Raw genomic sequence first — 14984 nt, 5'->3', positions numbered from 1 at the left:
AGCGATAATATTGAAATGGAAGGAGTATCAGACCACTGCAAATCTACCAAGACCTGGCCGTCCCTCTAAACTTTCAGCTCATACAAGGAGAAGACTGATCAGAGATGCAGCCAAGAGGCCCATGATCACTCTGGATGAACTGCAGAGATATACAGCTGAGGTGGGAGACTCTGTCCATAGGACAACAATCAGTCGTATATTGCACAAATCTGGCCTTTATGGAAGAGTGGCAAGAAGAAAGCCATTTCTTAAAGATATCCATAAAATGTGTTGTTTAAAGTTTGCCACAAGCCACCTGGGAGACACACCAAACATGTGGAAGAAGGTGCTCTGGTCAGATGAAACCAAAATTGAACTTTTTGGCAACAATGCAAAACGTTATGTTTGGCATAAAAGCAACACAGCTCTTCACCCTGACCATACCATCCCCACTGTCAAACATGGTGGTGGCAGCTTTTCTTCAGCAGGGACAGGGAAGATGGTTAAAATTGATGGGAAGATGGATGGAGCCAAATACAGGACCATTCTGGAAGAAAATCTGATGGAGTCTGCAAAAGACCTGAGACTGGGACGGAGATTTGTCTTCCAACAAGACAATGATCCAAAACATAAAGCAAAATCTACAATGGAATGGTTCAAAAATAAACATATCCAGGTGTTAGAATGGCCAAGTCAAAGTCCAGACCTGAATACAATCGAGAATCTGTGGAAGGAACTGAAAACTGCTGTTCACAAATGCTCTCCATCCAACCTCACTGAGCTCGAGCTGTTTTGCAAGGAGGAATGGGAAAAAATTTCAGTCTCTCAATATGCAAAACTGATAGAGACATACCCCAAGCGACTTACAGCTGTAATCGCAGCAAAAGGTGGCGCTACAAAGTATTAACTTAAGGGGGCTGAATAATTTTGCACGCCCAATTTTTCAGTTTTTGATTTGTTAAAAAAGTTTGAAATATCCAATAAATGTCGTTCCACTTCATGATTGTGTCCCACTAGTTGTTGATTCCTCACAAAAAAATACAGTTTTATATCTTTATGTTTGAAGCCTGAAATGTGGCAAAAGGTCGCAAAGTTCAAGGGGGCCGAATACTTTCGCAAAGGCACTGTACCTACTTACATTTTGGAAGCTAATAGATTGCGTTTAGTTAAAATATGAGACATAATAATTGTAATCAGAAGATACTATTAACATGTACATTTGAAGACGACTGAGAACATTCTTTTAAAAGAGGACTGTGTGTGAAAACACCCTTACTTACCGATAGGAGCTTCCACGTGATTGGACGAACCTGGCGAGGAATTCCAGACCAGCTCAACTTTCGTAATTCCTCTGAAAGGGGAACAGACAGAGAATTACATTATGACACTTTCAAAGAATATACAAGACCACTGAGATTCTTTGCCTGAAGAAAGCAAAAGAAAAGAGAATAATTAAATAAACACAAATGTCAACAATTCCATATTCCACGACTAAGCCTTAGGATACAGGTAAGCCTACAGCATCAGCCTAATGCATTTATAATGTTTGCTTCGAGGGGAAACATATTTCCTGGAAAGACAGCAACATGCATATTTACTGTACAGCCTATTTCCCCCAAATATTCAGAATTCCCAACACCTACAGAGATCATGATGCCAGAAAATGAACCCTAAACATATGGTCGATCTAGAGGAAAACATATTTCCTTGAAAGACAACAGCATGCAGATTTCTGAATTGCTGTATATTTTTCCCACATTCCCTGATATCCAACACATACAGGCATCGGGGTGCCAGGAAATGAATTCCAAACCCAAAGCTTCTGCTCACTGTCTCTGACTTCCATAACATCAGAATTTGATGGGTTTAAAGAGGTTTCCCACCACATTGTCAGGAGGCCGTGGTCTGGGGCCCATGAGCGTTAATGTGAATAAATCTCACAGAGAGGTGCAAATTGGACTTTTAAATTGGGAAAGATGAGCTCCCTCTGGGTCTATAAAACCACAAAGAAAATTGTTTATGCTGGATTCTTCACATAGGTTGCAAATTGGGACACCGACAATGTAGTGCACTTTTGACCAGGGCCCATTAGTGCACTGGTCTAAAGCAGTGTACTACTGTATATAGGAAATGGGGTGTCATTTGGGATGGATGCAGCCATGGTTTAACGCTGGATACTTTCACAATATATCCACTGCATACTTCAAACTCAGAGAGTGGACAGTGCTAAATTGGGCATAAAAACATCAATATTTGAAGAGGAAAGGTCTTTATTTCCATTTCCTGTTGACAACATGGATACCTATGCTGGCTACTCTACCCATTGACTACTGTAGATATGGATGTATTATCATAACAAAAAGACTGACTGAGGAAACTGGCTGAGTACATAGCAGAGGAACATTTACATATTCAGAACAGTACAATCAGAAATGAGCTAGATAGCGTTCCTATCACAAAATAAAAGTATGACATTGATTGGGGACTTGCAAGCTGAATAGTTTTGCTTTGTACATAACTTTATAGTTCTATGGTTTGTGCACTACTCTACAGAAACATGACCATGAACAATTTCTCTTCACTTGATGAGAGTCCTTGAACATACATGCATATAGCAGTGAATGCACATGAGGTACAGAATTACAATTGTTTGCATTAGTCTGTGTACTAAACTATAGGAACCTTTAGATTGAGATATGACATTGAACCATCTCTCAACTCAGAGAGCCCTTGTATATGTATGTATATGAGAGAGAGAGAGAGAGAGAGAGAGAGAGAGAGAGAGAGAGAGAGAGAGAGAGAGAGAGAGAGAGAGAGAGAGAGAGAGAGAGAGAGAGAGAGAGACAGAGAGAGACAGAGAGAGAGAGAGACAGAGAGACAGAGAGAGAGATCCTATTGAATTGCAGTGAATTCTCAGTAGTGCTATAGTTTGCAACTAGATTCAGCTGTGAGAAGATTTTTGTTGGAGTGGATGGAACATAATTAAAATAATTTACAAACACAACTAAACCTAAAAATAGATTTTATTTTAAAATAATAATTTCATAGCTTGCTTATATTGACACACGATAACTCTTTTTGTATTCGTGGAAATACTTGAATACTTGATTTCCTAAACTAAACTAATTTTGGGCTGAATTACTGGCAGGACGGTAAAGCTAAATAAAATCTAAATACGGTTTTGCTCGCGGGCCAACTGTTGCCGAACCCTGCCCTATACAGTACCCTACTTTTAGCCAGAGCCCTATTGGCCATGGTAAAAAGTAGTGCACTATAAAATGGAATACTAGGATGCCATTTGGGACGCACACAAGACCTTCACTGGTGTCATTCAGCCACAATTCACAAATGGCCATGCATCGAGCCTCGCTTCAGCCGAACTAAAGTTTAGGACTGTATCATTAACATTCCGCTTGCCTATTCCAATCCAAATTCAACAAGAATCTCTTCAGTGTAATTGCATATTGTGCATTGTTTCACTCGTGTTAGGAGAACGGGGGAAACTGATTTGAGTGTAAATGAGATGACACCGGCAGGCAAAACACCGCTTCCTCTTCCCCTACCCCACACCACCTCCCCATCCATCCATCCCTCCCTCCCACTCTACCTCCCTCCATGTAAAAACAGAAGCATCTCCGACTTAGGCCTAACCTCGACTCTTGTTCAGAACGCTGGCATGAAATTGGTACAACACAGCAGACATATTGATAAGTTCCAAATTACCTTACCCGGCAGTTCTAAAACAAACGCAATAGAGTATTGTGTTACTGACAGATATTGCAATGGGAAATGTTGGCATGTTCTAAACAGGAAAGGCCTTGATTAGTCCATTGGCTAAATCAAGCATCCACTTATACAATTACTAATATGTTGTATAGCCTATCACTAATGCTTTGTATACCATCGCCACTTAGGCTAAACAACATTCTGAGCATGTTAGTTGTTTCATTTATTTATCCTTTTATTTATTATTTTCATTCCCATTGAGATTCAAAACCATTTTCAGGGACTCCTGAGTGGCGCAGAGATCTAAGGCACTGCATCGCTGTGCCACTAGAGATTATGGGTTCGAGTCCAGGCTCTGTCGCAGCTGACCGGGAGACCCATGGGACGGTGCACAATTGGCCCAGCGGCGTCTCGGTCAGGGGAGGGTTTGGCCGGCAGGGATGTCCTTGTCCCATCGCGCACTAGCGACTCCTGTGGCGGGCATTGTGCAGTGCATGCTGACACGCTAGGCGTACGGTGTTTCCTCCGACACATTGGTGTGGCTGGCTTCCGGGTTAAGTGGGCATTGTAGCTTGGTTGGGTTGTGTTTCAGAGGACGCACAGCTCTCGACCTTCGCCTCTCCCGAGTCCATAAAGGAGTTGCAGCGATGAGACAAGACTAACTACCAAGTGAATACCACTAAATTGAAGAGAAAACTGGATAAATAGGATAAAGGCTTGCCTATAGGACATAGCAATTGATCCATATTTCCTCTCTGTATCTCCAGGGTCTCGACAGACATACATAGATTCTATAGTGTATCACAGCCCACAGAACACTATGGTCGCATCCCAATAATCTCGCCTTCCTCCGGAAGTGTGCAATCGTAACTGACATTAACCTCACGGTGGGGAGAGAGAGTCGTACACAGCCTTATACACTTTCTCTCCTCGGCGTCGATGACCTCCAAAGACAACCGCTCTCATGGCCATACGTGCAAGGCTTCAGTGTTTGGGAGGGCTGGAGGCCAGACATTTACCTGGCACCAGCTGGCCAGCAGTGTGAGAGCATCTGCCTGCTGCAGCCATACATCACAGGAGGAATATCACCGAACATGACACACCCTCTGTGCTCGCTGCATTTTAAAACACTACTCGAAACTGACAAAGGTGGCCGCAGCTGGAAAAATCGAAACTGGGAAAATCTCAAATTACATTCTGTTCACGCATAGGGATTAGGTCAAAAGAACTACACTACATGGGTCCCCTCTGATTGAAAGAAGTGCACTAACAGTTGAAAATGAGTGCATTATAAAAGGTTATAGAATGTTATTTAAGATGCAGTCTGCATGTCCCTTTAACATCCTCTCCCTAGCTGACTCAGTCAGATAACTGATGAGGAAATTCCATCCGGAGCTCCTGCTACACGGGGAAGGAAACAACACGACCGTGCTCAGTTTCCTAGAGCCAGGTCTTAAAATTGCAAATGCTGTTTCATTACTGGCCGGAGCTGTCTTGTTTCTCAGAAAACACGGCTTTTTCAAGAATGTATCACATGTTCATTAGAATAAAATAGCAAAGCCTGAAGAACTAGATGAACAAGGTCCCTGGGGACGTGGACCAAGGTCCCTGGGGACGTGGACCAAGGTCCCTGGGGACGTGGAACAAGGTCCCTGGGGACGTGGACCCAGAACTAAATCAAATCAGAAGTCTCAGAGCCCTGTGTGAGATTATGAGGGGAAAGCACAGTGTGAAGCACATCAGTCAACATTGTGATTGTGTCTGAGCTATGAGGCTAATCTAGGAGAAACAGAGGAAAGGCGTATCCTGGACAGGGTGATACAGGCCAAGTCAAATGAAAATGCCAGCACAGACTACAAATGACAAATAGAATATAATGTAGGCCTATTTCTTCTAAAGAGAGGGGGGGTGACTCAGTCAGGCTTCGACCCCTGGAATCACAAACACAGATAGTTAAGACATGGAAAATGTGTAGAATTGAATTGCAGGAAATAACCTTTAAAAACAGCAATACTCTGCCCCATGCAAAAATGTGTAAAATTGGTTGGAAAGTATCTTTAAAACTACACAAACAACAACAAAAAAAAAGGGGGGGGGGGTATAGAATTGCAGAATGAAATGAGTTTTAAAACAACAACCCCCCCCCCACTAACATTTCCACCGCTGCTGAAAAATCCTAGGGGAAACACTATGTTATGTCATAGACTCCCTCTCTCCCTGAGAGCACTTCCTATCCTATCCCAGTCCTTAGACTAGAGTTAATGGTTTATTTATGAGCTCACACCGGACAGGTCTTGGCTACAGTACAGTTTCACTTGTGGCCACGCCGGTACTTTGTAACATTGTGTACCTCCCGTTTAAGCACTGTAACAACTGCATCCCTATGGGTGAAGTTAAATTAATGGATGCTAAATACCTCAAAAATATGTCAATCCCAACACAGGTTGTGTTGTTTCAATCTCCAGCTGGAGAGTCAAGTGCTTGGATTTGAGTCCAAATCATGTGTGTGTGCGTGAAAAAGAGGAATATAATAAATTATATAGAAAAGGCAAGACAGGCCATTTATCAGGAAAGATGAGAGCTGTCAGTCTGTGTGCTGACAGCTCGGTGCCATGCACGATTCAAACACTACTCAGACGGAGAGGGGGCAATGGGGCGGACAGACAGCCAAGAGGTCCTCACACACAGCTCACATTCACAGACTCACACACAACCAAAAAGCGTAGAAAAACACCCATCAATAAGCAAACACCTCACTCAACTTCTTCTGACTGACTCCCCTGTTGCCACAAATCCACTACAGCCCCCTATTTTCAACAAATACCAAAACTTTGCCCTCTCTTGAATAAAAGCATGTCAACAACACAAAACAAACACTTACTTAATAAAGTGATACGCTATAATATCAGACAGTGACAGCAGATCCCGTAGGCCTATTTCTATCACGGCCGACAACAACCCAATAAAGAATCATCCCCAGCAACACCCCGATACACTCAGATTTAGGCCTGTGTAGGCCTGTAAAACGAAAGTTGGAGAGGCTACAATCTCAGTGGCAGGCAGATCCCCTTTTCTTCAAACGCAGGGGCCCAAGACAACATCCCCAGCAGATAAACTAGGGCCTCCACATCATCACTATCATGGCTAACAGGGATGTCATCCGGCCTGACGCATTTATGCGGCGCTGTAAAAGTTTTAGCTGATGCTCTAAACCTTAAGCACTATGTCTGTCTGTGTGAGAGGCAGAGTACAGTGCTGTTAACTCAGGTAAAGGACGAAGAGACAAGCAGCTGGTGACGACAGGCTCGTGAACTAATAGGAGTCTTGTAAAAAGATACTCCTCCGTATTACCACCTGGATTCTGGACGATGGAATGTACTCTACATCCCAAATGGTACCCTACGCTCTATAAAGTGCACTACTTTTGACCCAAGCATATATAGCACACTAGGCCTATTTAGGGTATAGGGTTCCATTTGGGACGTAGACATGGTGAGATATAGTGCAGATGACTGGGGAGTGAATGGTACAGTAAGGACCCTGTCAACTCCCCCCTAGCCCGGCCTCTCAAAGTCACTGCAGAGAGAGGTGGTCGGCTTCTTAAACTGATTGCATTATAAATTCCCCTACATCTTTTAAACGATCCTACTTTTCTCATGATGTTAACAACGTACAATATTCTAATTTCAGATGACACTTTTAAAAAACTTCTTTGAACTTCTCCCTAGTCTCTAAAGTGTGCGTGATGCCAGCTTTTTAATGAGGTTGAGTAAAATAAAAAGTTTTAGTGTCAGTTTTGATACAGGGATTATGAGGAAGCCACCAGATCTCTATATTGGTTGTGATTTGGCTCATGGGGAGTTCACAGTCAGTCTTTGTTCTATTATGGGAAGACCAAGTTATGCATGGCTGCCATTGAACCACACTGTAATCTAGTGAATCATACTTTTTCACTTTTTCCACATTTTGTCACGTTACAGCTTTATTCTAAAATTGATTTTTTTTATTCCCCTCATCAATCTACACACAATACCCCATAATGACAAAGCAAAAACAGAATTTTAGACATTTTTGCTTATTTATTCAAAATAAAACACTTAAAAATCACATTTACGTAAGTACTCAGACCCTTTACTCAGTACTTTGTAGAAGCACTTTTGACAGCGATTACAGCCTCGAGTCTTCTTAGGTATGACGCTACAAGCTTGGCACACCAGCTATTTTCAGGTCTCTCCAGAGATATTCTATTGGGTTCAAGTCCAGGCTCTGGCTGGGTCACTCAAGGACACTCAGAGACTTGTCCCGAAGCCACTCCTGCGTTGTCTTGTCTGTGTGCTTAGGGTTGTTGTCCTGTTGGAAGGTGAACCTTCTCCTCAGTCTGAGGTCCTGAGCGTTCTAGAGCAGGTTGGCATCATGGATCTCTGTACTTTTCTTTGTTCATCTCTTCCTCTAACCTGACTAGACTCCCAGTCCCCACAGCTGAAAAACATCCACACAGCATGATGCTGCCACCACCATGCTTCACCGTAGGGATGGTGCAACGTTTCCCCCAGAACTTACGCTTGGCATTCAAGCCAAGGTTCCTTTTGGCAAACTCCAAGCGGGCTGTCATGTGCTTCTAACTATGGAGTGGCTTCCGTCTGGCCACTCTACCATAAAGTCCTGATTGGTGGAGTGCTGCAGAGATGGTTGTCCTTCTGGAAGTTTCTCACATCTCCAAAGCGAAACTCTGGAGCTCTGTCAGAGTAAACATCGGGTTCTTGGTCACCTCCCTGACCAACAGCCTTCTCCCTCGATTGCTCAGTTTGGCCGGGTGGCCAGCTCTAAGAAGAGTCTTGGTGGTTAAAAATGTATTCCATTTCAGAAAGATGGAGGCCACTGTGTTCTTGGGGACCTTCAATGCTGCAGAAATGTTTTGGTACCCTTCCCCAGATCTGTGCCGACATAACCCTGTCTCGGAGCTCTCGGACAATTCCTTCGACCTCATGACTAGGTTTTTGCTTTGACATGCACTGTCAACTTTGGGACCAAATATAGACAGGTGTGTGCCTTTCCAAATCATGTCCAATCAATTGAATTTACCACTGGTGGACTCCAATCAAGTTGTAGAAACATCTCAAGGATGATCAATGGAAACAGGATGAACTGGAGCTCAATTTCGAGGCGCATTGCCGAGGGTCTGAATACTTATGCAAATAAGGTATTTTTGTTTTTTATTTGTATTAAATTTCTTAACATTATTAAAAACCTATTTTCCCTTTGTCATTATGGGGTATTGTGTGTAGAATGATGAGGGAGGGAAAGTATTTAATACATTTTAGAATAAGACTGTAACGTAACAAAATGTGCGAAAAGTCACGTGGTCTGAATAATTTCCGAATGCACTGTATATTATGACGACTGGTTTTCATTCAAACTTTTTCATTGAGAGATACTGCAACAAACATCTCAGTTAGATGTAAAATTGTGTGACTATTATCTGCTCGGCTAAAATGTAAAAAGAGTCATCTTAGATTAATTCAGACTATTTTGAGGAAGTGTATGTATACAGCGTCTCAAAATGGACAAACAGTACTATTACTATTTTTCTCGTTTCTCAAGCGAAGGTCTTTTAAGGTAATATGCGAGCACACCCGTTCGATTCGCCAATAGGCAGCAGCTTTTGCACACACTTTCCTAAGAAGCTCGTCAGCCACTGAGTACTGCATAAATTCAACTGGGGAAAAATTCCATCGTTGGTGGCCAGAGGCCTTTCAAGTCTGGATTCCTCCAATGGGGATGAAAAGCTGTTGATAAAGTCGAAAGGACACAAACACACTAAAAGCAACTCAAGTTGGTGCTCAACAGCAGTTAGGAACTTAGGCCTACTTCAGAGTAGCCTTAACATATTACTGGCCTGGACAGGCAAAAACAACTTGTATTGGTTACCATACACATGACTTTGTGTGCTAAGTAATAACGCACAAAGGAATTAGCAATCAGAAGAGGGAGACAACTGGCACTTGAGGGCCTGCCTGGTGAGACCAGTTACAGTTGAGCAGCTTTCGGCCTAGGGCATCGCCATGAGAGACATAATCATCACAGTACTTGTCATTTAGCCTCTGGTCTTAAATGAACACTGAGGTCTGTGAAATGCTGTACCACAACAGGCAGAAACTTGAGCTACTATAGTGGTTCAACTTTGCAAAATTGAGATGCTGTTAATGTTTTTGCGGGATGAGTGTCTTGCGCTCCTACTCTACGGTCCACTCTCCAGGATATTCATCATTGGATGATCGTCTTAATAGACAACTCAACTCTAAGACTTTTTCATAGAAAACCATATTTTGGAGGATCATACTTGCATCTAATTTTCATACACACTGGAGAAAAACATCAGAAACGCAGTCCTGGTACAGATTTTCAACAAAATGTCAGAATTGAGTTGAATTAGATGCCCACTTTGAGTTCTGATGTCAACTGAGGGCACACAGTCAATGTATTGTAATGTTTTAAAAATTGTATAAACCGCATTCATTTTGCTGGAACCCAGGAAGAGTAGCTGCTGCCTTGACAGCAGCTAATGGGGATCCATAATAAATACAAATGTTTCAGTCAGAAGGCAGGGAGGGGCAGAACTAGCCTAACTTTCCTCTTTCAAAGAGGATATATTTTATCCCAAAAAAGGAGGTTAGATTAAGATAATGATTCATGTCTGTGTCTGGAATGGCAGCCTATTTGTCATAGGCCTATATTACACAACTTTTGACCAGGTGCCCTTTCAGACACATCCCATGCACAGTATTTTTATCGGTTATCAATCAGTGCTTAGCTAGACCCCTGCCTGAGGCCAGGGAGTTTCAGTTGGGTAAACTCCAAAGCAGGATCAATGAGTTAGCCAGCTATCTTTGATAAGAAAGCTCAACTTAGATATGCGTTTTAAGTTGTTGAATCAATCAGTCCAGTGGTTCCCAACCGTTTTTCCCCCCAGGGCCCCCTTTTTCACCTTTGAAAAATGTCACACCCTCCCAGCGTTCTTATTATTATTGTTTATTGAGATAGCCTTTATTAAAAATACTTTCAGCTTGATTGTTTAATTTGAGGGACGTAGGAAACTTTTGTTTTGAAGTTAATTTAATGCAATTCTACATAGTCTAAACAGACTCATGATTTAGTTTAGGTAGGCTATCATAATACAATTATAAAATGGATAAGAAAAATAAAGTGCAGACTAGATTTAACCAAATTGTATTCCGCTACCAAATATGTTTTATGATCATTTATATTAACCCTCAATTTAATTATGCATGATGTTTTACAGAAAATGACTAGATGAATTGATAGCGACAGAGTCACACATTGTATAACAATACTTCCCATGCAAAGTCAATTTGTTTTTACTCCTCCACTTTATAGAGTCGTATCTCCGATTCTGAATGTCAGAGACAAATCAAAAAGATATCCCAATGTGCAGAGTCGCGTTTTCCTAGGGCAAATCAAGGAAGGCCCCGCACCTACCCACGAAACGTTGGTGCCCTCTAAGTTGGGAACCCCTGAATTAGACCGTGCCGACCCATTTCAAGCTTATATTTCATACTTTTTTCCGTACACACAACCCTGGGGTATCGACACTGGGAGGCTAATCTCTAATCACATGTAGCCTACTGTCGTTCTGCAAGGCACTTAACCCCCCACACACAGTAAAATACATGTTAGGCAACTGTATAAAACACGTGTTCAACCCTCGGTCTGGAAAGCTACTGGGTGTTCAGACTTTTGATCCAGCCCTGCTCAAACGTCAGAGTCAGTTAACCTCTTGAAACTCTAGGGGCGCAATTTCATTTTTGGATGAAAAACGTTCCCGTTTTAAACAAGATATTCTCTTGTGTTCTTCAAGATATTGTCTGTGGGTGCCCTAGAACGGGAGCTACAGGCAAAACCAAGATGAAACGGCAACCAGGAAACCAGCAGGATTTTTGAGGCTCCGTTTTCCATTGTCTCCTTATATGGCTGTGAATGCGAGAGGAATGAGCCTGTCCTTTCTGTCGTTTCCCCAAGGTGTCTGCAGCATTGTGACGTATTTGTAGGCATATCATTGGAAGATTGACCATAAGAGACTACATTTTCCAGGTGTCCGCCCGGTGTCCTCCGTCGAAATTGGTGCGTCTTTTTCAACTGCTGGTATTTTTCCATGCGATTCTGAGGGGAAAGCAGGCTTCCACGAACTGCATATCAATGAAGAGATATGTGAAAAAACACCTTGAGGATTGATTCTAAACAACATTTGCCATGTTTCGGTCGATATTATGGAGTTAATTCGGAAAAAGTTTGACGTTTTGGTGACTGAATTTTCGGTTCGTTTCGGTAGCCAAATGTGATGTACAAAACGGAGCGATTTCTCTAACACAAAGATTCTTTCAGGAAAAACTGAACATTTGCTATGTAACTGAGAGTCTCCTCATTGAAAACATCCGAAGCTCTTCAAAGGTAAATGATTTTATTTATTTGGTTATCTGTTTTTTGTGAAAATGTTGCGTGCTAAATGCTACTCAAAATGCTAAGCTAGCTTAGCATACTCTTACACAAATTAGTGATTTGCTATGGTTCAAAAGCATATTTTGAAAATCTGAGATGACAGTGTTGTTAAGAAAAGGCTAAGCTCGAGAGCAGGTGCATTATTTTCGTTTTATTTGCGATTTTCAGAAATCGTTAATGTTGCGTTATGCTAATGAGCCTGAGGCTTTATTCACGATCCCGGATCCGGGGTGGGGAGTATCAAGAGGTTAATCAAGGTCAGGTTGAGCAACTGCTTTCTAAAATGGTTGACCACCCTTGATGTAAAACATTGTAACATTTTATAAAAGAATTCAATATGTGAGGCGGCCAACGAGAACCCTTCAGATGTCGCACCAACTCTATTGGGGGAAATACCAAAAATTCAACAAAAATCTGATTGATTGTTTTTGACACTTTAAACCATTTACTTTATTGTAATGTAAAAATGTTGTTTGATAACTTAAGGAAAATAGTAGATTTGGAAAGTTTTTCTATATTAGCCAGCATGCCCAATTTGAAAACGCTAGCTCCAACTTCCCTAACCTGAAAAAATGTTGCAGCTGACTTGGCCCATTCAAGATAACGTGCAACAGATCAATGAAATCAGACTGGTTAAGACACAGAATAATTAACTGGCTAGTTAGTAATGTAGTAGTATAAAGTTGTCACTTACATTCAACAATGTAGTTATGAATAGAAGTGGGTCAGATTTTCATTTTGCCTACAAGTAGCACTTTGTGCTGGGGACACAAAGAATTTGGCAGTAAGTCCAACCGGCCTCACAGACCACGTGTAACCACGCCAGCCCAGGAGCTCCACATCCGGCTTCTTCACCTGAGGGATCGTCTGAGACCAGCCTCCCGGACAGCTGATTAAACGGAGGAGTATTTCAGTCTGTAATAAAGCCCTTTTGTGGAGAAAAACTCATTCTGATTGGCTGGGCCTGGCTCCCGACCAGGTGGGCCTATGCACTCCCAGGCCCACCCATGGCTGTGCCCCATGTGAAATCCATAGATTAGGGCCAAATGTATTTATTTCAATTGACTGACTTCCTTATATGAACAATAAAAGTAAAATCTTTGAAATTGTTGTTTATATTTTTGTTCAGTATATATCAAAAATCAAACGACTATGTTAGGCTACAAATCTTTTTATACAGCTGAATTAAGTCCACAGTTTTTCAGGAAATATATACTGTATTTTCTAGATTAGTCATATTTATCGTAGAAGTGTTTATTTTGCAGGCTGACTAGCAAATATTAAGTTGCAATGTCCCATACATTGGATGCCCAAATCAACTGGAAGTATTGTAGCCACATAATCCCCAAAAAGTGTCACATCGAATCTCTTTAGAAAGAGGGAGAGACAGAAACAGGTGACATAGCGAGAATGAGAGAGAAAGTGACAGCAAAAGGGAGAGAGAAGGGGAGACAGAGTTCAAATGAAAGAGATGAGAGGCTGTGAATGAGATCCATTCATATTCTCGCTCTCAGTGATGATAAATGGGTTTTGCCTGCTCTTGCCATGGTCTATCTGGCCTTAGTGCTGTAAAGCCTCCTCTGTTCCGCTGTCAGCCTGCCTACCTCTGCAAGGTTCACTGCTCTGTCTGGAGAAACCCAGAAATCCTGACATACAGACTGCACTAGTGCTAAACATCAAAACACACCCACCCACAAACACAGATGGCTGATGATTGCTTGAATTAGATACAAAAACTAAATATTACATCTGGAAAAACTAAAGTACCTGATTGTCACAAAGATTTTGAAAAGAAAATTAGGAGCATGGGAACTGGGAATGACAAGAAAAATAATGATTACTTTTTTTAGGCCTAAGGGTTTCAGCCCCGTTCTCTCCCATGACTCATCTACTAATCATTAAACAGGTGAGAGTGGAGCAGTCAGTCAGTTGTTCACACACAACTCTGGAGACAAATCACAACATGATGGAGGGCTAGACCCACAAACGAGGCTGCAATCCATCAGGCTGAAGAAAGAAGCGCGCACACACACACACCTTCCCTGACACACACACGCACACACACTTCCCCCAACATCAAGGACAAGAGTCATAGCAGTCGTACTACACTAGAGGGCAGAGTCTCCCCCGATAGATAGCTGTGTGATTGAGAAAGGGATGAGGAGATGAGGTTTGAGCGAGAAAGAGCGACAGTGTGTGAGAGATGGAGGTTTAAGCGAGCTCCGTTGGTGGTGAAAGGACTGATCAATGGCTATGTAGTGCTACAGATGCTGTGATGTCAGAGGGGAGACCAGGACAAAAACCAGGTCGGCCACCTCAACCACTGGACAACACAACCATCTGTCTCTGTCAACACTTCTCTCGCTGTCTGTTCACTTGCTCCTTATAGGCTCCCTCTTTCTCTCCGTCAATCAATCCATCTCTTCGCGAAATTATTGCGTAATCTCCAGCTGCATGCACGTTTCCATTTGGTTCAGAAGAGAAAGGCAACTGCCACGAATGATTTATCATCGAAAAGATATGTGAAAAACACCTTGAGGATTGATTCTAAAACAACGTTTGCCATCTTTCTGTTGATATTATGGAGTTAATTTTGAAAAAAGTTTGGCGTTGTAATGACTGAATTTTCGTTTTTTTTTTTTTTTTTGCCAAATGTGATGAACAAAACGGAGCGATTTCTCCTACACAAATCATCTTTTTGGAAAAACTGAACATTTGCTATCTAACTGAGTCTCCTCATTGAAAACATCCGAGGTTCTTCAAAG

At 42.1% G+C, this 14984-nt stretch overlaps 1 protein-coding gene across 1 annotated transcript in view; it reads right to left on the bottom strand.

Annotated features, from left to right (window-relative positions):
• The window catches only part of LOC135516059 (TBC1 domain family member 22B-like), a 186590-nt gene that overhangs the window by 155089 nt on the left and 16517 nt on the right, over positions 1–14984 (bottom strand). The window contains exon 6 of the mRNA XM_064940060.1: positions 1260–1330. Within this exon, the coding sequence (XP_064796132.1) occupies positions 1260–1330 (71 nt within the window). The remainder of the gene's footprint in view (positions 1–1259; positions 1331–14984) is intronic.

Source organism: Oncorhynchus masou, chromosome 27 (genome assembly GCF_036934945.1).
Source record: "Oncorhynchus masou masou isolate Uvic2021 chromosome 27, UVic_Omas_1.1, whole genome shotgun sequence".
Classification (NCBI taxonomy): Eukaryota; Metazoa; Chordata; class Actinopteri; order Salmoniformes; family Salmonidae; genus Oncorhynchus; species Oncorhynchus masou.
The sequence above is the reverse complement of the archived record's forward strand: the minus strand, read 5'-3'. Positions and strand labels throughout refer to the sequence as shown.